This window comes from Pyrus communis, chromosome 11 (genome assembly GCF_041283825.1).
Source record: "Pyrus communis isolate YQ-2024b chromosome 11, ASM4128382v1, whole genome shotgun sequence".
Classification (NCBI taxonomy): Eukaryota; Viridiplantae; Streptophyta; class Magnoliopsida; order Rosales; family Rosaceae; genus Pyrus; species Pyrus communis.
The window spans coordinates 20567761-20590686 of NC_142575.1; the positions used below are offsets into that span (position 1 = coordinate 20567761).

Genomic DNA, 22926 nt, shown 5'->3' on the forward strand with positions numbered 1-22926 from the left:
GCTTCTCATAGGAAGTAGAGAAGGTCCGCATAGCTATTATAGTAGTGCCACTCGACTTTAGTGGCTTCTTGAGCCTCGGCCCTCCCGGGGCATGTTACGAGATTTTTAACTTATAGAGTCGTCAATTGAACTCATGCTTCTCGTAGGAAGCAGATGAGGCCCACGTAGCTGCTATAGTTGTACCTCAGCTTTGTCCTAACAAAACATAAACTGTAGATTGTCAGCTAGAAGGACTGCTTTTAAGTAAGTAGATGAGTCCCCGTAGTCACAATAGGCGTAAGTCTCAGCTTACTTGGGCTGCCAGCCATCGGGTAGTCGGCCGGGCGTCTTACTTACAGAAGCAGACTATTGGAAATGTGCCCTAAAGCCAATCATTTGATGTTACTTTATTGGAAATGTGCTCCCTTAATTTCATGAGTGAGGAAAACTTCTCAGTTGGGGACTTGAAAAATCCAAGTCACAGAGTAGTTGCGCAACTTTTGAGTACCAAGGTGTAGTGGTATATGGTAGAAGTCCCCCAAGTCTCCGAGTGAGGATAGTTGCTGAGGGAAGTGTCTTGGTATTGGCCAGGTTATCAAAGTAACGAAGCTTTGTTTTTGTGTCACACCTTCCTTAGAAAATAAGACCCAAGGTCTTATCCCTTTGCCCGTGTCTTCTTCTCCATTTCCCTTGCTTTTTCTCATTCTTTCACTGTTCATTTTTTTACTTTCTGCTACTTTTTTCTACTATTAGCTTTTCTTTTGTCTTGTCTTTCCCTTCTTTGGTGGAATTGCTTTTCATTTCCACTAACAAACTGAGTTGCTGCAGAGTCATGTTGAAGGAAATGTGGATGAGGTCCCTGCTCTGACGCGTTGTTAGAGTTGGGGAAGTCGAGGAGGGAGTCGACGTAGAGGGAGCTGTAGCTTTTCAATATAACATCATCATCTGTAGCTCAAATCGCAAAGTCGCCTTCATGAAAGTTGTTCCTTAACTCGTGAAGTACAATATATCCAAATTTGAGATCCATCGGAGTAGTACAAATCCAGAAATTCAGGTGTGATAAGTGACTATTCATTTTTTTTTGCTGTCAAACCGTCAGACCTGTTGTGAGCTTCGAAACTCCATTTTCTCTTATTCAGATTAACATACTTTCTTCATCGAAGTTGTTCCTCATCCTTTCTTCTATAACATATAAAAAATTCAGAACAAACTAAGGTTAAATATTTCCAGATCTTCAAAATACTACGGAAGCTTTGAAGTCTGCAGAAATCCGACCGTCATGTTTGGAGCTTCAACACTATAAGTTCCGTCGCTTAAACAGAAACAGTTCTTTCTTGAAAGTTTTTCATCTGCTCAAGGATTATAAGATGTCCAAAATTCAGATGCATTGAAGAAGAGCAGAAGTTGCAGAAATTTGATAGATAAAAGGAGACGAAAGAGGGAGAGAGAAAGAGGTTGCTGGGTTGGATTTCTAGTTTGGGGGAGCTTCCAGTTTTTGTAGCACCTTCATTACTAGTGGATTTCTTGTACTTTTGTTCACCATTAAGTGGAACTTTGACTTGTTATTTACTCTATTATAATATGTTTGGAAACATATACAAGTAAATAGGTAAGGTGTATTGGTTGTGGGTTTTTGTTTGGGCATATATCTTGAATAGTTGAAGCTATTTTTAGGACACAAGAACTTGATTTTGCTTCACATTATCTTGATCAAAAGTGTGTGAAGCTTTTGACATTTGTAGTTGCTCTCCATTTGGTGAAGCTTTGTAGGTGAAGCTTTGTGGTTGAAGCTTTGTAGTTGAAGGTTTGTGGTTGAAGGTTGAAGCTTTGTAGGTGAAGCTTTGTGGATGAAGCTTTGTAAGTGAAGCTTTGTGGTTGAGGGTTGAAGCTTTGTGGTTGAAGGTTGAAGGTTTGTTGTTGAAGCTTTTGTGTTGAAGCTTTATAGGTGAAGCTTTGTTGGCACCATAGATTGATTTTGCTTCACACTATCTTGATCAAGAGCGTGTGAAGCTTTTGAGATTTGTAGATGAACTCTATTTGTTGAAGTTGCTGAATTTCCCAATTTCCCTTTTTTTTTTCTTTTTTTTTTTTTTGGGGAAAACTGGAAATCTGAAAATGTGGGAGAGACAACATATACAAATTTTTCTTTCACACTCTTGAGCAAGAGATTGTGATGTAAGCCGCATCTTGTAGTAGTTGAAGGTTTGGAGAAACCATATAAATTGATTTTGCTTTGCATAGTCTTGATCAAGAGTGTGCGAAGCTTTCTATGAGTTACAGTGTTTGCATGGTTATAGAGGGAAAATGTCTGAAGCAGATGCAAGAGGGCTAAAGAGGTTGATCTTTGTATACCATGCACTGAAGCCTTTGTTGGCTTGTAATAAGACTTTGTTGTGACCATAACCCTTGTTAGGCATAAGTGCTCCCTTAGTAGGGTTGAGTTAAGCTTGCTTATCCACTTTTTGAGTTGTAAGGTTTAAGGGTTTTTGATTATTTGTGAATGCTAAGAGTTCACAGGAACAAGTTGTACCGCTCTTCACCTAGTTGATGGGAAAAATGGTGAGTTGATGAGGCAAAAATATTTATTAATAGTACGAGTTGTACTTTTCATCGCCTGGTTGGTGATGCGAAGGTGAGTTCCTTCATCACCTAGTTGGTGATAAGAGTGGCAAGTTGCCGAATGATATTTAGAGTACCGGTTGTATCTTTCATCACCTGGTTGGTGGCACGAAGGTGAGTTCTTTCACCACCTAATTGGTGATAAGAATGGCAAGGTGCCGAGGCACATTGTAGCAAGTGCTAAATGACATAAAGTATGTTGAACCCTTTCGAAGCTCAGTTGGCTTATGTATGAATGTGTTAAAATGTATGATGTTTATGTTGATTGACATGAGTTATGCTATTGAATGTTTTTCCATGCATGAAGGAATCCATGCTTTCGATATGTGAACCATGTTGGTTGTAACACTTAGTATCACTTACTTTGTGTCAAAATACGCATGTTGAAGCTCTAAGTTAGAGTATAAAGGTAGGTTGGCAGAGACCAAGTGTTTCAGTGCTAGAAATGTTAAAGAGTTAGGACCGAGTTAAGGGTAAGTTGTTTGTCATTTTCACTTTGCATGGAGTTTTGGACTCGGAAAGTTGCGAGCTTAAGCTCAATTGGGACAACTGCCTCTGTATATGAAGTGCAGTATGACCAAAGAACTTGGGGTACGAATTCTGGCCAATAGCCGTTAGCCTTATCCAAGCTGGTTTTCAAAGTGCGCTTGTTTATTTTGTTGATGGCCTCAACTTGTCCGTTAGACTAGGGATGAGCTGGGGAGGCAAAACATAAGTTGATGTTGAACTTATAACATAACATCTTGAACTTCTTGTTGTCGAACTTTCGCCCATTGTTTGTGACTATCGCATTAGGAATGCCAAATCTGCAAATGATGTTCTTCCATACGAAGTCTTTTATTTTTGCCTCAGTAATGGTTGCCAAGGGTTCTACTTCGGCCCACTTTGTAAAGTAGTCAACTGCAACAATTGCATAATGGACCTTGCCCTTCCCTGCAGGCATGGGGCCGATCAAATCAAGTCCTAATTGGGCAAAGGGCCAGAGGCTAATCATAGGAGTAAAAGGCTCAGGAAGGGAGTGATGAATATTTGTGTAGCGTTGACACTTATCACATAAGCGGGATATTCTGATGGCATCTTAGTGGAGTGTTGGCCAGTAATATCCTTGGCGAAAAACCTTGTGTGCTAGGGATCGAGATCTAGCGTGATCTTCGCAAACTCCTTCATGTATTTCCCAAAGGACAATTTCCGCTTCCGCAGGTGTGAGGCATCGTGAATATGGTAGGTTAAAACCTCGCTTGTAGAGTTGGTCATTAATGATCATGTAGCGGGTAGACTTGTATCGAATGTGCTTAGCTTAGACTTTATCATGTAGCAGATGCCATAAGCAAGGAACTTATAAATCGGGGTGATCCAACTATCCCCCTGTTGAAAGTTACATACTTCTATGACCATGGTGCTTGGTGCTGCCAACAGTTCGACATGAATTTTTCTCCCAATCTTGTCTTCCACTGTTGAGGCGAGGCGAGCCAAAGCATCTACATGACTGTTTGCCGCTCGAGGAACTTGGGTGATCTGGTAGTGGAAGTGTTTGAGCAAAAGTTATGTTGGCGCAAGATATGCTGCTATAGAGCTACCCTTAGCATCAAAGTTGTTCATGACCTGGTTAACTACTAATTGGGAGTCGCTGAAGATATCAATTTGTTTAACTCCAAGGTGTTTGGCCAAACGTATGCTTGCTAAAAGGGCTTCGTACTCGGCCTCAGTGTTTGATGCCTTGAATTTGAAGCTAAGAGCATACTCCATTGCCACTTTGTCGGGGGTAGTCAGGACTAGTGCTGCTCTAAAACCCTGTTGGTTGGATGAGCCATCAACATATAGAGTCCATACTAGGAGTATTGGTTTTACCTTCCGAGCTTCTAGGGGTAATGAAGCCACTGCCTCAGGTGTAGGAGAAATGTCAACATGATAAGTGAATTCGACGATGAAATCTGCAATTGCTTGGCCCTTCTCAACTAGCTTTGGGTGGTAGGAGATGTTAACCTCACCTAGTGCTATTGCCCATATGATCATTCGCCCTGAAGTATCAGGACTTTGAAGTATTTGTCGAAGAGGGTGATTGGTAAGCATGATGATGGAGTCTGCTTGGAAGTAGGGGCAAAGTTTCCGAGCAGACATGACTAATGCTAGAGCTAATTTCTCAATGTTGGAGTATCGTGTCTCCGCATCTTGTAGAGCCTTGCTAATGTAGTAGACAGGTCATTCGGTACTACCATCCCTTCAAATGAGAACGAAACTAATTGCTGAAGCCGAGATAGACAGTAAGACAATTAAGGTGTCACCAACTTCAGGTTTGGAGAGCAGATGGGCTTTACTCATGTACTCCTTGAGGCTCTTAAATGCTTCGGCACATTCATCAGCCCACATAATGTACTTCTTACTTCCCTTAAGTGCTTTGAGAAAAGGAGTGCATTTGCCTGTGGCCTTAGAGATGAACCTGGTCAAGGTTGCCATTTTGCCAGTACGGCTCTGGATGTCTTTTGAAGTTACTGGTTCTTTCATGTGAATGATTGCTTTGATCTTCTTGGGGTTAGCTTCAATGCCTCGTTGGCTAATCATGAAGCCCAAGAATTTTCCAGAGCCCACGCTGAAGGCGCATTTGTTGGGGTTTAACCTCATTCGATACTTCTTCAGGATGGAGAAGGTTTCAAACAGGTTGGTGATGTGTTGATCAACATGTTTGCTTTTGACTAACATATCATCAACATAAACTTCCATGCTCTTCCTAATTTGTTCAGCAAAAATCAAATTGACTAATCTTTGATAAGTCACCCTTACATTCTTTAGGCCGAATGACATGACTTTATAACAATATAGTCCTCTGTTAATAGTAAAGGTCGTGTGTTCATGGTCTGAAGGGTTTATGAGGAATTGGTTGTACCTTGAGTAAGCATCCATAAAGCTCAAGAGTTCACACCCTGTTGTAAAGTCTATAAGTTTATCAATGAGAGGAAGGGGAAAGTTATCGATCGGGCATCCTTTGTTTAAGTCGGTGTAGTCGACACACATTCTCCACAAGATCTTTTGAAGCAAGAGACTTTCCTTGGTTGGATTTTTTTTAACAAGGACCATATTTACTACCCATGTTAAATAATTGACTTCACGAATAAAGCCGATGCCTTTGAGTTTTTCAACTTCTGCCTTCATTGCCTTGTATCATTCAGCGTCATAAGATCTTCGCTTCTGCCTCATCGGCTTGTTCTTGGGATCAATACTCAAGCGATGATAGATGATATCGGGAGAGATGCCTGGTATGTCTTCGAATGACCAGGCGAAGACTTCAGCGTTCTCTTGCAAAAAAGAGATTAATGCCAACTGTATGGTTGGTAACAAAGTGGTGCCAATCTTCACTATGCGGTCCGAATAATCTTTTGAGATAAAGACATTCTCCAACTCTTCAACAGGTTGTGCTTGCTGGGTGAAAGAGTCATCTCGAGGATCGTCGGGTTAACTGTTACCACCGTGAAGATCCAAGTTGGCTTTGTTCAAGCTAGTCTTTATAACTTGGTCATGTATAGAAAGTATTTCTTTGGGCACATGCAAGTGTTATTGCTTGACTGAAGTGTTTAACATGATCGTGCACTAAGTTGATCTCCTCTGATGGAACCGTTGTCATAGGGGTTTGGAAATTTCATCAACAACATATGTGTGGATACCATGGCCTTGAGATCATTGATGCTTGTGGGTCCAAAGGTGACATTGTATGCTGTTGGGCAGTTAACCACCAGGAAGTTAGTGGTGTTGGTGGCTGTGTAATGGCCTGTACCGATGGTGAAAGGTAAATGTATGCTCCCTAAAGTTGCACGACATCACCGGAAAAGCTTATCAGAGGAGAAACTGAGTGATCGAGCAAGTGTTCAGCTACATTAAGTGCTCTGAATGCTTTAGCAAACATGATATTGACCGAAGCCCTCGTGTCTACCAGGATTCGTCGTACATCAAAGTTGGCTATGTGAGCCTCCACGATTAATGGGTCGTTGTGAGGGTAGGTGATACCTCTTTCTTCCTCAGGGTAGAAACATATTGGATCCCAGTTAGGCTTTTGATACTTGCCTCCCCTGATGTCATTTACGTGAAACACTTGATGGCCAGACCTCAAAGTTCGTTCATTATTTTTCATGGCCCTGTTGGAATAATCAAATATGGGTGTGCTGCTGATAGGAGCATATTTATGCGACTTAATTGGCTTGTTCTCGTGCATTTACGTTGTGTTTCTTTAGTTATTTTAGTCCTTTATGCCATTTTCGTGTGTTTCTAGGTTAATATGGCTAAGGAGGCAAAAAGGTGCATGTCGGAGCATTTTGGAGCAAGATTGGGCTTAGAATGGAAAGCTTATGCTTGGAGCCAAAGTGTTGGACGAATTTGAAGGCCTTGTATGCATTTTGGACATAAAACAAAGGGCCTAGCCCAATCAAACAATCCATCAAAGCCATGCAAAACCTCTAGCCCAATCAAACAACCCATCAAAGCCATGCAAAACCACCATTCACACACATGCATCCTGAAATCCTTCTTTGCCGTGCCTTCCCCTTAGATTTTCAGCAACTTCTCTTCATCATTACACCACAAATCATTCGCATGCACTTTGCCTAGCATTCACATGCTTTTCCAACTCATCCACACTCAATGCCGTGCTCTTCACTCCCATTTCCAGCTTTTCCCTTTTGCATTTCCTTTTCATTTCAGCCACATGTCTTCATCATTGCAGCCACCATTCACTCTTTAATCCACATGCATTCACACACACTTCACACAAACAGCATTCACATGCAAACACATGCATTTCCAACCCCAAACACCCATTGCCGTGGCTATCTCTTTCCTTTCCAGCTTTTCCCTTGTGCAATTCCAGCATTCCACTTCATCATTCCAGCCACCAAGACATTATTCCTTCATCATTACACCACATTCCAGCCTTGCCATGCATAACCCACCACAGAAATCATCACATGCACCCAAACAAGTCTTTGCCGTGGGTTTTCTTTGCAATTCCAGCACCTACACACCTTGCCACATGCTTTCCAGCTTTCCACCAACTTTCCTAGCTGTTTTTCCACCACATTCCAGCCACATGCATGCTTAAATAAACAGCCATATACACCTCCACTCCTCCTATAAAAACCCTTGCATTCTCATTCATACACACCTCAATTCATCCCACACTTCCATTCCATTGTACATACCACAACACAAACACTTCCCCCTTTTGCCGTGAGTTTCTTTGCATTTCCAGCATCATTCTCTTCATTTCCATCACTCCCCATTCCTCTAAAACACTACCCAATCATTCCCCAATCCATTCAACACACCAACAACATCCCTTAGACCTTATGCTACAACGAAGAGGAGGAGAAGAGTGCCTAAACGTTCATACAATTCAAGTTTGAGTTGTTGGAATGTTTAGGTGTTTCTTTTCCTCAATTACAATGTTTAATTTCAATTCTCTTTGTTTTGTACCATGAGGAACTAAACCCCCCTTGGCTAGGGGGGGGGATTCGAAATAAATGTTTATGCTTGCATTTTGATTTGATTACTTCTAATTGCGTTTCATAAGTTGTGGATTCAATTTGTTTAACCGTTTGATTGATAACTTATTTATGTATGTTTATTGAGAGTGCACGCTTAATTTTCATGGATGAATATGACGCTAGAATATAAGTGAGTTCCACCTAATCGTTATGAACTTATATTCACAAGTAGTGGAGGTTGCTTATAAACAATCGCGTTAAATGAATTCTTGGCACGAGTTTCATGCTCATCATACTAACGAATGCCTCGTCAACACTTATAGTTTTCATAATGCTTAATGATCTTTGATTGTATCTTTATTGTGCTGTTCACGTAAAGGACTTTTGGAGAATGTAGTGAATTGCGTTGCGCAAACCCATCCAATTCATTAACTTAAGGAAAACTTGACGGTTAATTTAAGCGGACCTAATTGACCCGGAGTGATGAGTTTCATAATTTATTGAAATGCAATTGGAAATCTTTTTATTATGCAAGTGTAACATGTGTGGAGATGAACCCCTTGGCTAGCATCCATTCATTCCATTTCATCAATTTCATATTTACATTCTGTCTAGTTTATTAACTTGTTTCGTTATTTCAATTTTCGTCAAACCTCAATCCCCCTTTTGCTTTAATGTTCAATTTAGTTAGAAATCAATTTAGTTTGTGTTTTTAAAGCATTTTGAGTCTTTTGGTTTGTCTGAGTGTTTTAACGTTTAGTTTCACATTCTTTGAGTCTAGTTTAGTGTTTTATATTGTTTTTACGTTTTTAAGTCAGTTTCCAAGAGATTAACAATCCCTCCTAATCCCCGCTCCAGAACGATCCCTACTTACATCATTACTACAATTGTCAAAATGAGGGTTTAATTTATGCGCGTGTAAATCCCGCATCAAATTTTGGCACCGTTGCCGGGGATTAGAAAATTTGCTAATCCCTTGGATTGTTTTATTTTCGTTTGTTTTTATTTTATTCCAGATTCTTAATCTTGTTTTGTTTCTTGTTTTAGGTACTAGTTTATGACTCGGAGTTCTCATCCGATTCGTGAACATATCCTGGAGTGATTGGGTTCTTCGTCCGGCTGCAAGACGTAAAAGAAAGCGCTACTTGGGAGGCAACCCAATGCACTGAATAAAACAAAGCATGTTCATAAAAAAAAAAAAAAAAAAAAAAAAATACTAAACATGGAGAAAGATGGAGCCTTCACAGAGGTTGTTTACGTGAAGCCCCACTACTAGGCGTCGGAGCGGAAAGCATAGAAGCGGAAGGCATAGAAGCGGGAGGCATCGAAGCGGAAGGCATCGGAGCTAGAGCATTCCAGGCCTCAATACTTGGCCAAGCGCTGGATGACCCAGGAAAAAGGTGCCTCTGGAGATAAGCCGCAAGCCTTTGACGGTCACCTTGAATCCGACCTTCAGATTCTTGCAGCTCATCAATCTTCCTCTTCATGCCCGACGAATAGTTATTTGCAAGCACATGCAAACTTCTATTCTCGTACTTAAGCTGCTGGATCTCTTGCTTAAGACTTTCCACCTCTGCCATCAATGATTCCACCTGACGGGAGCGGGCAAGCAGGCGTTGGCCCATGTTGGACACAGAGCTCGCACAATGAACATTAAGAGCGAGGGACTCTTGAAGGGCCAACTCATCGGACCGTCCTGACAGCAGCCTACTATCTTTTGGAGTGAGGAGGTTCCTAGCTACTATTGTAGCTGTTGTGGCGTCCTGCATCACGGAGTCTTCACCTGTAAGAGGACCGTTAGAAGATAAGAAAGAAGGGCGCCATACGTTACCTTGACGCGGCGCGCCCGTATCACTGCTGATACTCAATTCTAAGCTAAGGTTCGATGGGTTTGCCATTTTTCAAAAGTGTTCAAAGAGAAGGGATGGATGGAGTAAAATTTCAAAGGGCCGGAGACGATTTTCAAGAATGGGCAATCTTCAGAGTGTGTATGTTGTGGTGATCAATAGCTCTATAAAAAGCCAAGGCGACGCGTCCACCGATTCAAAAAGTCGGAATTTCCAGCGTAAGTTAGGCGACGCTCTCTCGGCTTTTCAGAAAACGCGTTCAACTTTGTCAAAAGATCTCTGACAAAGCTGAAAACACGTGGAGGCCATCATCGCAACTACACGTCTTTAGCCGACAAGCGCAAAGTTCGGCGACGCTTTCTCTGCTTTTCAGAAAACGCGTGCAGCTTTGTCAAAAGAGCCGCATCCGCACTACTACGTGTCGTTCAGAAAGCGAAGGGGCGTCGTTCAGAAATCGAAGAGGCGCCTGCTCAGAAATCGAAGAGGCGTCGTTCAGATATCGAAGAGACGTTTGTCGACAAGGGTAAAAGAACAGTACCACCACTTGATATTATCTCTATATATGTCGACCTTCATCTTTTATGGCAAGGCAGACCTGAAGAAAATGCCCAACTCTTCCTCACCTCTGAGGGCGCACTCCCAGCAAAGCCTCTTGAAATACTCAATTTTTTCTCCCCCAAAGATGATACCAGATGCCTGGAGTACAGATGACCCAGGAGGAAACGGTAGATTAAAGCATGTGCTGATTCATTCACCGCTTCTTCAAAGGCAAAGGTATCTCATATCATCAAGGTCAAAAGCAAAAGTATCTCATATCATGCTCTTTCCCTGTCTTTTTCTTTGTCCTTGTTCTTACTTGCATGGCAAAGTAAAAGAAGCAATCAGCCGGCACTTGGAGTCAGTCTTCCGATCTGGAGCCAACTGCCTGGAATCTATTCCTGGTTGCTTACCTAGCGTTGCTCTCGAGTAGTCATCTTCAACGGTTGATACACTTCCAGAGAAGGGACCACTTCTGCAAAGATTGAACAAAGAAACAGATAAAAAGGGTAAGCTCAGACCTTCGGGGGAGACCAAATGAATCCTGCTGCCCAGTTCAAGAGTAGCACAAAGGAAAATCAACGAGCGGAGGAGACTAAAAGAATCCTCCAGCCCAGTTCAAGAGTAGCCTGTGGAAAATCAACAATGGGAGGAAACCAGTTCAAGATTAAGCCTGTGGAATCACAAAGATCAATGCCTCAATGCAATCACCAAGGAGAAGATGGAATTTACACTTCATAACCAGATTTGCGTCCCTAAACTCTTCTCTTTGTTAATTACATTCTGCCATGTTTAGTATGTTTAAGTGCTTTTTGTGTGTTTACTTATGTTTTGTGTGAATCTATGCTTAAAACATTGAGGACAATGTTTGATTTAAGTGTGGGGGGGTAAGTATATTTGATGCAAATCCGTGAGATTTTATCACCCATAACTTCAAATGTTGTTCCTTGCTATTTTAAGGTGTTTTTAAGTTGTTTTAGAGTGTTTTAGTATGTTTTGTTTTTATAACTCCGAAAATCACATAAAAATTTGAAAAACATGTTTTAAAAAGCCTAAAAAGAGTGTTTTGAGTCGTTTTTGTGTGTTTGTGTCTTAGGGTACCTTCCAACACAATTATAAGGATTTGGTTTGTAATTGCATGACGGTTAAAAAGAGTTATAAACATAGAGAAAAGTTTGATTTACTCTTGGTATATGCTTGGTTATGGTTATAATGTATGACTTCACATGCAATCATAAAAGAAAAATTCGTTTTTGTAACATGCTTGAAGGAAGGAACTCAAACAAACGCTACAACCCTGTGACACTCGAGCCATTACCTTCTTTGGAGAGTTATTTTATGTGATTCTTTGTTTTCTAAAGTTGTTGCATGATCTCATTATTCCTTGCTTGGTTGCTACTTAGAATGCAATTGTATCATGATAGAACTAAATGCTAGAACTTATATCCGTTTCATTCAAAGCATGACATTGAATTGCATAACATATATCAAGATGAAGTTGTGTAGTTGCCACCATAGCCAAATAGCCTTACGTTCCATATTTCGTATATGTTGTAAGTTTTAACCCCGTTGAGCCTTGTTTAGCCTTTATTCTTTGTTTACCCACATCATCCTCACCTAGCCTAGTTTAGGACAATCCACACCCTTGTTCTTAAAAGATAGTGAGCATGACTTAAATGAATTCCTTTTGAGTTACAGTATGCAAGAAAATGAGTGTGGGGGAGGGAAAGTTTGTTCTTAAATTTATATGTATGTTTTGAGATACAAAAGAAAAAAAAATTTGTGAAAAACATATAAGAAAAGAAAAGAAAGAAAGAAAGAAAAAAAAAAAGAGCTTGTTCCCCCTGTTTGTTCAAAAGTTGAGTTTTCATTCAAAAGTGAATTCTAAGTTAAATCAAATGCTTTGCTCGCTATTTCTTTAAGAACCTTTGTTTTCCATATCCCTTCTTTGTTAGCCAAACACCTTTAGCCCCGTTTCAACCCTTATGCTTCTATCTTGAGTGTTATGTGTTTCAATTTGTGGAGTTTGGAATTGATGTGAGCTTATGGAATCACTGGTTCTCATTCTAAGTAGTAGCATTCCATTCATGAGATCATATCTAAACATGCTTATTAACTCCAGAAATTGCTCTCTTTATGATACATATATGTGAGTGTTCGTTTTCATGTTTACATCAATCTTCTCACATGTAACTAGATTAGGGTGTGTAGTTAGAAAATCTGAGTGAAAATTGAGTGCATATCTTGTAAGGAATTGAGGAAATTCTCTAAAGGCATGTTACTACATTCAATTCATGGTTTTAAATGCTTAATTGTGAACTAGTATGTGGTGACTATGATTAAGAATGTACTTAAGTGTAAAGATGGCTAAAATCTGTGGAGATAACGAATTTTAATATGTCATGTGTATTGAAAATCCCTGAGACTATTGTTGGAAGGTTTAGGTTTTGTTTTGTTTTTCTGTTTTGCTCGAGGATTAGCAAAAGCTAAGTGTGGGGGAATTTGATAGGAGCATATTTATGCGACTTAATTGGCTTGTTCTCGTGCATTTACGTTGTGTTTCTTTAGTTATTTTAGTCCTTTATGCCATTTTCGTGTGTTTCTAGGTTAATATGGCTAAGGAGGCAAAAAGGTGCATGTCGGAGCATTTTGGAGCAAGATTGGGCTTAGAATGGAAAGCTTATGCTTGGAGCCAAAGTGTTGGACGAATTTGAAGGCCTTGTATGCATTTTGGACATAAAACAAAGGGCCTAGCCCAATCAAACAATCCATCAAAGCCATGCAAAACCTCTAGCCCAATCAAACAACCCATCAAAGCCATGCAAAACCACCATTCACACACACATGCATCCTGAAATCCTTCTTTGCCGTGCCTTCCCCTTAGATTTTCAGCAACTTCTCTTCATCATTGCACCACAAATCATTCGCATGCACTTTGCCTAGCATTCACATGCTTTTCCAACTCATCCACACTCAATGCCGTGCTCTTCACTCCCATTTCCAGCTTTTCCCTTTTGCATTTCCCTTTCATTTCAGCCACATGTCTTCATCATTGCAGCCACCATTCACTCTTTAATCCACATGCATTCACACACACTTCACACAAACAGCATTCACATGCAAACACATGCATTTCCAACCCCAAACACCCATTGCCGTGGCTATCTCTTTCCTTTCCAGCTTTTCCCTTGTGCAATTCCAGCATTCCACTTCATCATTCCAGCCACCAAGACATTATTCCTTCATCATGACACCACATTCCAGCCTTGCCATGCATAACCCACCACAGAAATCATCACATGCACCCAAACAAGTCTTTGCCGTGGGTTTTCTTTGCAATTCCAGCACCTACACACCTTGTCACATGCTTTCCAGCTTTCCACCAACTTTCCTAGCTGTTTTTCCACCACATTCCAGCCACATGCATGCTTAAACAAACAGCCATATACACCTCCACTCCTCCTATAAAAACCCTTGCATTCTCATTCATTCTCATTCATACACACCTCAATTCATCCCACACTTCCATTCCATTGTACATACCACAACACAAACACTTCCCCCTTTTGCCGTGAGTTTCTTTGCATTTCCAGCATCATTCTCTTCATTTCCATCACTCCCCATTCCTCTAAAACACTACCCAATCATTCCCCAATCCATTCAACACACCAACAACGTCCCTTAGACCTTATGCTACAACGAAGAGGAGGAGAAGAGTGCCTAAACGTTCATACAATTCAAGTTTGAGTTGTTGGAATGTTTAGGTGTTTCTTTTCCTCGATTACAATGTTTAATTTCAATTCTCTTTGTTTTGTACCATGAGGAACTAAACCCCCCTTGGCTAGGGGGGATTCGAAATAAATGTTTATGCTTGCATTTTGATTTGATTACTTCTAATTGCGTTTCATAAGTTGTGGATTCAATTTGTTTAACCATTTGATTGATAACTTATTTATGTATGTTTATTGAGAGTGCACGCTTAATTTTCATGCATGAATATGACGCTAGAATATAAGTGAGTTTCACCTAATCGTTATGAACTTATATTCACAAGTAGTGGAGGTTGCTTATAAACAACCGCGTTAAATGAATTCTTGGCACGAGTTTCATGCTCATCATAGTAACGAATGCCTCGTCAACACTTATAGTTTTCATAATGTTTAATGATCTTTGATTGTATCTTTATTGTGCTGTTCACGTAAAGGATTTTTGGAGAATGTAGTGAATTGCGTTGCGCAAACCCATCCAATTCATTAACTTAAGGAAAACTTGACGGTTAATTTAAGCGGACCTAATTGACCCGGGGTGATGAGTTTCATAATTTATTGAAATGCAATTGGAAATCTTTTTATTATGGAAGTGTAACATGTGTGGAGATGAACCCCTTGGCTAGCATCCATTCATTCCATTTCATCAATTTCATATTTACATTCTGTCTAGTTTATTAACTTGTTTCGTTATTTCAATTTTCGTCAAACCTCAATCCCCCTTTTGCTTTAATGTTCAATTTAGTTAGAAATCAATTTAGTTTGTGTTTTTAAAGCATTTTGAGTCTTTTGGTTTGTCTTAGTGTTTTAACGTTTAGTTTCGCATTCTTTGAATCTAGTTTAGTGTTTTATATTGTTTTAACGTTTTTAAGTCAGTTTCCAAGAGATTAACAATCCCTCCTAATCCCCGGTCCAGAACGATCCCTACTTACATCATTACTACAATTGTCAAAAAGAGGGTTTAATTTGTGCGCGTATAAATCCCGCATCAGCTGCCGCTTATGGAATATACCACATTCACTTGGCATTGGTTATGGTTATCCCTTAGAAGGTGAAGGAGGAATTGATCAATTTTTCCTTCACGTGCTAAAGCTTCAATATGATCACGGAAGGTAATACACTTCTCGCCATCATGGCCGTTATACTTGTGGTAACAGCAAAACACACTCGTGTTCTTCATGGATTTGTAATCCGGATGCCTTGGCTTTGGCTTTGGTATCAGGTGAGCTATACTGGGGTAAATGGCCGCGCATGTGGCGTTTAAAGGTGTATATGTCTCATACCTCGGGGTAAGGCCTGTCTTAACACGTGTTTGGCCCACTGCGTTAACTGCCTAGGGGCGGACATTATAGTGGCGATACCCTTGGTTATCACGATAATGCCCCTTACTATTCTTACTAAAATGGGACTGGTGAGGATGGAAATCTTTCCTCTTTCCTTGAGATTGATATGTATGTTGTCTTGGCAAAGCATTAAGTAAGGCAGGAAGGGGCTTCGTTGTCGTTTGGAAGGTTGAGGTTTTTTCATTTGGTTGGATCTGGCTTCTACTCGCCATTTGCTGATAAAGGATGGCGGTAAAGAGTATCTCTTGATATGTCCTTGCCTCGACAGAGGCATGGTTGTAAGCATGCGCTATCATTTCAGAGTAAGTCTTCTAAGTGTTGGCATTGACCATGTACTTGAAGAAACAATCACGTAGGCCTGCTGTGAAAGCTTTAAGGGCAGTCTTGTCATCTGCCTTAGTGCAGCAAGAATACTCATAGTTGAAGCGGCCAACATACTGTCGTAGTGACTCGTCCAGCTTCTGGCGAATAGTGTACAAGTCATCTGCAGAATACAAGCGATCTGTTTAGAAGATGTGTTGAGAGACAAATAGTTTCCTTAGTTCCTCAAATGAGTCTACCATCTTAGGTGGAAGACGAAAATACCAATTTAGAGCTTAGTTCCTCAAATGAGTCTACCATCTCAGGTGGAAGACAACAATACCAATTTAGAGCTTCGCCAGAGAGGGTAGAGGGGAAGAGAAGACATCGCTCTTCGTCGGTGTGCATCCGGTATGCCATAATGGACTTAAAGAGTTTAAGGTGTTCAATCGGGTCCTCCCTTCCAGTGTAGAGTTGTAAGCCAAGCTTTTGCTTTGTCTTTGCTTGGAGGGGATGTTGAGGATCCTCTTTATAAGAGGACTAGGCCTGGGTTGGTTCCAATCAGGTATTTCGGCCTGACGTTCGACCTTCAACTTGTTTACTTCCTCAAGGAGCTGTAGGACAAGGGGATCCTGAGTGGAGTGAGATATTGCTGGATACTTCTTCCGTAAGTCTCTATCACCTCTTGGAAGTAAGAAAGCTTGATCAAAAGCATGAGATTTTTGTTTGGACTCATCGTATTGACTTCCAAGGTGAGTTTGTCGAAACACCCCTGAGTCCCCCATACCTTCATATTCCTCTAGGATCTGTCACTCCTTCCCTAGATTAACAGTTGGCTTGGGACATGGAAGGGAACCGAATCTTTTAAAAACCCTTGGGTCATTGACCTACGAGCTTATGTGGATGGGGTTCTCTCGACGTTGCCTTAGGAAGTCCCGTGTTGAAGGCAGGTGATCCCCCGTGTTAGAAGGCACCCAGGTGGTGGTTGATTTCAACGGGGGCGATGAGTTCGTGTGTTTGAGTATGCCTAGCTTCATGGAGCATCCTGAAGAGCTTCTCATACTGCTCTTGGAGGATCTCATTCTTTATTGCTATCTTGTTGTTCTGAGCCTTTAGCTCATCGACTTTAGCCTGAAGAGGAAACTTCTTTCGTTCATTCTTTCGTTGCTTCGTACTAAGTGCAAGGAGGGTGTCATTCTGCGTGCTGTGGCTCTCTTCGCTCCCCATGTTGGAGTGGGGTGCATGGTGGAAAGAAATTGTACGAATGGTGGAAACCAACTTGACAAAGCTGGAGAGAGTAGGAATAAGCGCATTTCCCACAGACGGAGCCAAATGTTGATGCATAAAATGGGCGAGGACTTTGGCACAACAGAAAGTATCAAGTTTGTGACCTTTGCTAGATTGCTCTGGTCACCAGTGTGGATAAGTATGTAAATATATAGAGACAGGGAAGAAAACATAAGATGTAAGTGGTTCGCCCAGATTGGCTACATCTGCGGAGTAGAGGAGTTCTCATTAATTGTGAAGGGTTTACAAAAATACATAGGCCCAAACTCTCTTTTAGTGAGTTCTAGTGAATAGTTTAGTACAAATGACATTAGGGATTATTGTGGGAGAATGATCCCCTTTTATAGAAAAGAGTTGCTAGCTTTGTTCTGACATTGACATGTGTTGTGCTGTGATTGGCCTTTGATATAGACACATGTCGCGTTGTGATTGGTCTCCTAGTTGGAGGGAAACTCTTATGGGTCCTTGACGGTATATTGTTGATCGGTGCTCAGTAGTTTCGGGAATGGTCAAGTATGGTACAAACAAAGGGCAAAGATTATTGTTTAAACCTGTCTCATATAAATGTTATATGCTTAAACGATAAGTAATTGGGACAATGTGATCTAAAGGAGTTAGATTCATGAGACTATTTTCTTTTGTATACATATGCTAAACGTTCTTGATCATAGGATTACCGATTTGGCATTGACAGTCTATCAAGATCAGTACGTGCTATGTCTTCTCTTAGGAAGAGTGACTGGTCTCGAGTCATTGGTGTGACTGACACCAAGACAAGCATTTAGGTGCTCAATAGAGAATAAGTCCATTGAACACGATCAAGAAGCGTTCTCATACTCATGTCATAGGAGAACTCATGGTTGGATTAATGCAAAGTAGTCATTGGACCTAAGGCATCATAATTGTCTTGTGGTTAAGTCCTTGATCCTTGACTATGTCAAAGTCACTCCGTCAGAGGGTGTCCACGACAAAGTTAGGGTTAAGTTACTTAGCCATGAAGGCAAGTGAATGCACAACAAGGGATCTCTAACATTCAAACTGTTTGGGGGAGAATGCTCTATGATATGATTATGAATCTTTAGCCAAAGTATGAATGAGATTTAGAAAGTCGTTCCAAATCACATTCAAGGTAATCATATAAGTAAATGAATCACATTGGATAGTAGACATGAATAAACTATCAAACCAACCAATGTGGTCAAGAGTATTGCATTAGAGAAGGAACGAATTGCATTGTAATCCAAAACTAAATAGGTTCTTCACCTTTTTTGATTAGCCTGGGTAGCCATGACATACTGCTAAGTGTCACTCATGGTTTGTGGAAGCCCTAAAGGTGTGTAACCACTAAAGGGAGAATTGAAGGTAAGTTTCAATTCACGATCAATTTGAAGAGTTATAATCGCCCACTGCCTCACTAAAAGGAACCTAATGGATCGTACACTAAGTAAGGTAAACATTGAAGAAACAACGGAGATGAGTAAGGATAATTAAATGGTTTAATATTTATGGCTAGGATTAATTAATATGTTAACTAATCAAACGAATAAGTTTGTTCTAGACCTCAGGTAAGTTTTGGGCTGCAATGTTCAATGGGATTTGACTTTCAAGCCCATTAACTCAAGTTGTATGACAACTTGAAACACAAAGGGCCTTAAAGCCCAAGGAACCCAATATGGTCAGCCATAAGAGTGAGGGGGTAGTAAACTTAGCTTAATTGCAAGTTTGCCACTCCATTGTGAGGTGGTATAAAGCCAACTTTATAGCCATTTCATCCATAGGGTTTTTCTAAGGGAAGAGAAGAGAACACAAAAGCTCTCTCTTCTTTAATGAAGGTCAGCCACCCTAGGGAGACATTACTAGCATCTATCTCTTCCTAGGTCACTCATCTCTTCATCAACGCTTTCCTTGGTGTGAAGACTTAGAGGTTCTCTATTTTGGGAACTTGGAGAATCCATTTATCCATCCTCCTTGAAGAAATCCATGGAGCTAGGAAGTAAGGAATGAAGGCCCTCTCTCTTGGGTGATTAGCCTTTGCTTATGCAAAGAGAAGTCAACAAAGGTATAAGATTTCTCAACTCACTTTGTTTTAAGTTGAGTCTTGGTTCACCATAACTACTAGGCTTTGAATTTCATGGGTAAAGTTCTGTTTTTTAGTGCATACAAGCATGATTCTGCCTTTTAATTGTTAATAACATGCATAGATGTTGCTCAAATGAACTAGTTTTCTCAAATATATCCTTCAAGTGGTATCAGAGCCTAGGTCTAGTAGTTGGTGAATCCTTTTGGGTTTTGTAGTTCATAGTCTTTGATTTGAATGTTGTAATTGTTACAAGCTTTATTCTTGCTTCTTTGAATGTAAACTTGGCTTGAAAATTTGCGATCTTAAATGTTGTAGATGTAGTTCTTATGAGCATGAATTTTGGAGCTAACATTTGGTGCCTTTTGTTTTGGACCTAAAATTTGGTGCCTTTTGTTTGTTGAAAGTGTTTTAAAGTGACATTAGGAACCCCTAAGTACCCTAGTATGGTAGTATGTTATTTCCCTTAAGTTTGAGAGTTTTTGGGTGAAAAATGTTTATGAAGCTTTTATGGGTTTTCATGGATGTTCTTCATTGTTCTTGTTATGTTCTTGGCAAGAACAAAAATGTTGGGAATTTTGATTCAAAATTTTTGGTTGTTTACATAAAGTCTTGATATATGATGGTTGGTGTGACTTTTCCATCAACAAGTCACTTTTGAAAAACTGTGTTCGAAATTATGTTAGTCATGGTTGTTGTACATGATTGGTAATTTGCTTTCACACCCATACCTATTTTCTTTCAACACCATACCCATCACCTTTTCAACCCATCAGCTTTCACTTTGCTGAAAAATTTCAAAAGTTTTATGACACCACTCTCACCAAAACTGGCCACCCTACAAGTATGGTACTTTTGGGGTTTTGATACTTTTGTGTGTTTGCACTTTGACCCGAAAGTTTACGTTTTTACGTAAAGGCCTAAAATCACTAAAGGACAAATTGTTTTGCTCCTTTAATGAAGTTTTTGCATTTGTTGAAATTTTTGGGTTCTAGTTGTAATTACATGAAGTAGTGGACTTTTGTGTTTTTACAAAGTGACCTCAAAAGTTTGTGTTTTGCAATATAGCCCAAAAAGTTGAGATTATTGCATTTTGGCCCAAATTTGTTGAGAACAAAATAGTTTTGTATCTTTAAATGAGAATTGGATTTTCATTTCATTTAGCTCCATCTAAATCAATTCTACGGATATAAAAACCAAATGACAATGTTGCATTCAAGTTTAATTAGTTAAAGTGTTAATTAATTAAAGAAATGATGATTATGAACCTAAGCCTACAATAATTGAGCTATGTGAATGGCCGTCTTTCAAATTTGTTTGAGCCATAGGAATGTGTAGATTAGATTTTGGTTGTAATTTGATATGATCAAATGCTGTAAAAATGCATAAGCTCTTCTTTACTTTAAAGTAATTTGTTTTGATCAAGTGTTGTAAAAGAGAATAAGTTCTTCTTTACTTTGAAGTACTCCTTTCTTGATTTATTTGATATGCATGAAATTGGAGTAGTAGGGTCCAACGCCTAATAAGAAAACACGCCTTAATGTGATTAAACATGTAACTAAAATCAATTACCATCCCTAAACCGAGATCCAACACTAGGCTCGTGTTGGATCGAATCAAAGGTTCACAGTCATCCTAAGGCCCAAAGGCAACTATATAGTCCATCAATGAATGCAAAGTTTGTTAGTAGTACCATAAACTCTTGCTTTAAAAACCGTTTTACACGCATAGTGGGAGTATCATATACTACTAAATCAATCTCACCAATAGTTGTAATAGGACCAAATTGTTTTAATGAAATTGAAATGCATGCTTATATGTGATGAGACCTAAAAACCCTCAACCCAACCATTATTAAGTTGACAAGCATGAAAGTGCTTTGAACACTCTTTTGTGGCCTTCCACCATGTAGGCTCCGATCGTTTGTGACTTATACACCGTCTTCACCCTATAATGGGGAAGGTCAAAGCATGTGCTTACGCTCAGGAGAAGTCTATATACATACATGATGAAGTCTATGCTTGAACCCCTACATGAATTGGCACAGTGGGAATGACTTAACTAAATGTAATGACGCCAACATGATATAATTCTGAGGCATCATTCTCTAAAGGCCAAACTAGATGGGTACTTACATGAGATGCAAATGAGTAAGTGTACTCTCTCATTATTATTAATGCTAGCCAACATCATATAATTATGAGGTGGGCTTGGTAATAGTGAGCCTTCCATACCCTACTAAGAGTTTCCTCCAAAACTCTCAAATTCCGATGAGGGATATGGAATTTGCCAAAAATAGTGGGTGGTGCTATTTGATTTAAAAACCCAGATCAAATAGCTTAAAATCAATCAATTTATATTCGTTGTGTATTTATTTACCGATATATTTGCAAACGCTATCCAAAACTTGACAAAGAAAAGTCGAAGGCTTTAGTTTCCAAACTTTGTACCGCAATCCCATATATTGTCTTGAATGGATTGTATATGTACCTAAGTAGTCTCATCCTCACAATCTTCTTATTGATAATGTATCATTGGAAGAACATGTCAAATAATTCTATTATAAAGAGGACAACACAAACAACTTGTGCTTATTCCTTCGCTGTATGAACAAAGGAACTTATCTCTATGAAGATTAGCACAAAGACACGGACACTTTTAGTGTCATAATTCTTCCATTACAAATCGTTGAATGAAGAAATAAGGGTTGCTTTGAACAACTCTTAGTTAACACAAACACTTGTGCTTGTTTCTTTGTTACATGAACAAGGAACTTGAGAAGTAAGCACAGGGGCATGGACACTTTATGTGTCATGATTCTTCACTTACTAATTGTTGTATGAAGAAATGAGAGTTTCCTTGAACAACTCTTGAAAGTTTGTAATCATGTTTAGAACATAATGGTTGATTGACAAAAATAGTCCATCAACATGGACTCATGATGATTTTGAATCATTGAGTGTTGAAGTGTTAAACCACTTCAGGAGACGGAAACTAGGCAAGGACTTCACCTTTGAGTCCATATCCAAATGGTTCACTAAGTTTATTGTAAACTATATAGTGAACAATAACCGCACGCTCTCCAAATTGTTTGATGTGTATAAAACAATTGAAATAAGTTTCAAGAGAGATAGTGGGAGTTTAAGGACCATGACTATTGTAGTCAAGGGAGAAGTCAAATGAAGAAAGAGAAATAACTCCAAGGGAACAAACTTTCTTTATGAAATGATGGACATTGGAAGGGGTATTTGCAAGAAATGTCTTACATGTGTCAATAACACACCTTTCGAAGGTATTCTAAATTGTTATTGAATAGTTCAAAACAATTGGATCTTCTACTTGAATGAATGAATCCGTATTAGTAACTATGTTTTACAATCGTTGTAAAAGTGTGGCTAATAAGTAGAAGATTAATGAGAAATGAAAAATACTTCACATTTGGAACGTGAATAAAATATAGATCTCTGGGAAAGCAGATAGTACTTACTTCCTCATACGAACTATCAAACAAATTGGACAAACAAAGATTGTCTTTACATTCCAATTTGAATAAGGAACTTAATTCCATCACTATAAGAGATGGATGAATGTTTTATTTATTTATTTTTTTGGACAAAACATTGTTCTTTATTAATGAGTGATTAGATTATTGTAATCTGATTGTTTGTCTTTATAATAGAGATGATGTGGTAATGTTAACTA

General features: G+C 39.6%; 1 protein-coding gene across 1 annotated transcript; it reads right to left on the reverse strand.

The window, feature by feature from the left end:
• Positions 1-4140: 4140 nt before the first annotated feature.
• On the reverse strand, positions 4141-5052 carry LOC148693053 (uncharacterized). Its single transcript, XM_088680295.1, has 2 exons — positions 4859-5052; positions 4141-4780 (listed from the first exon to the last, which is right to left on the reverse strand). The coding sequence occupies exons 1-2, from the start codon at positions 5050-5052 to the stop codon at positions 4141-4143; spliced, it is 834 nt and encodes a 277-aa protein (XP_088536421.1).
• Positions 5053-22926: the final 17874 nt, after the last annotated feature.

Bases quoted from the DNA above. Each gene is read 5' to 3' on its own strand.
- LOC148693053 (XM_088680295.1), bottom strand. From the start codon at position 5,052: ATGGCAACCTTGACCAGGTTCATCTCTAAGGCCACAGGCAAATGCACT. The intron at 4,781-4,858 runs GTCTATCTCGGC...CTACTACATTAG, and splicing joins GACACCTTAATTGTCTTACT to CAAGGCTCTACAAGATGCGG.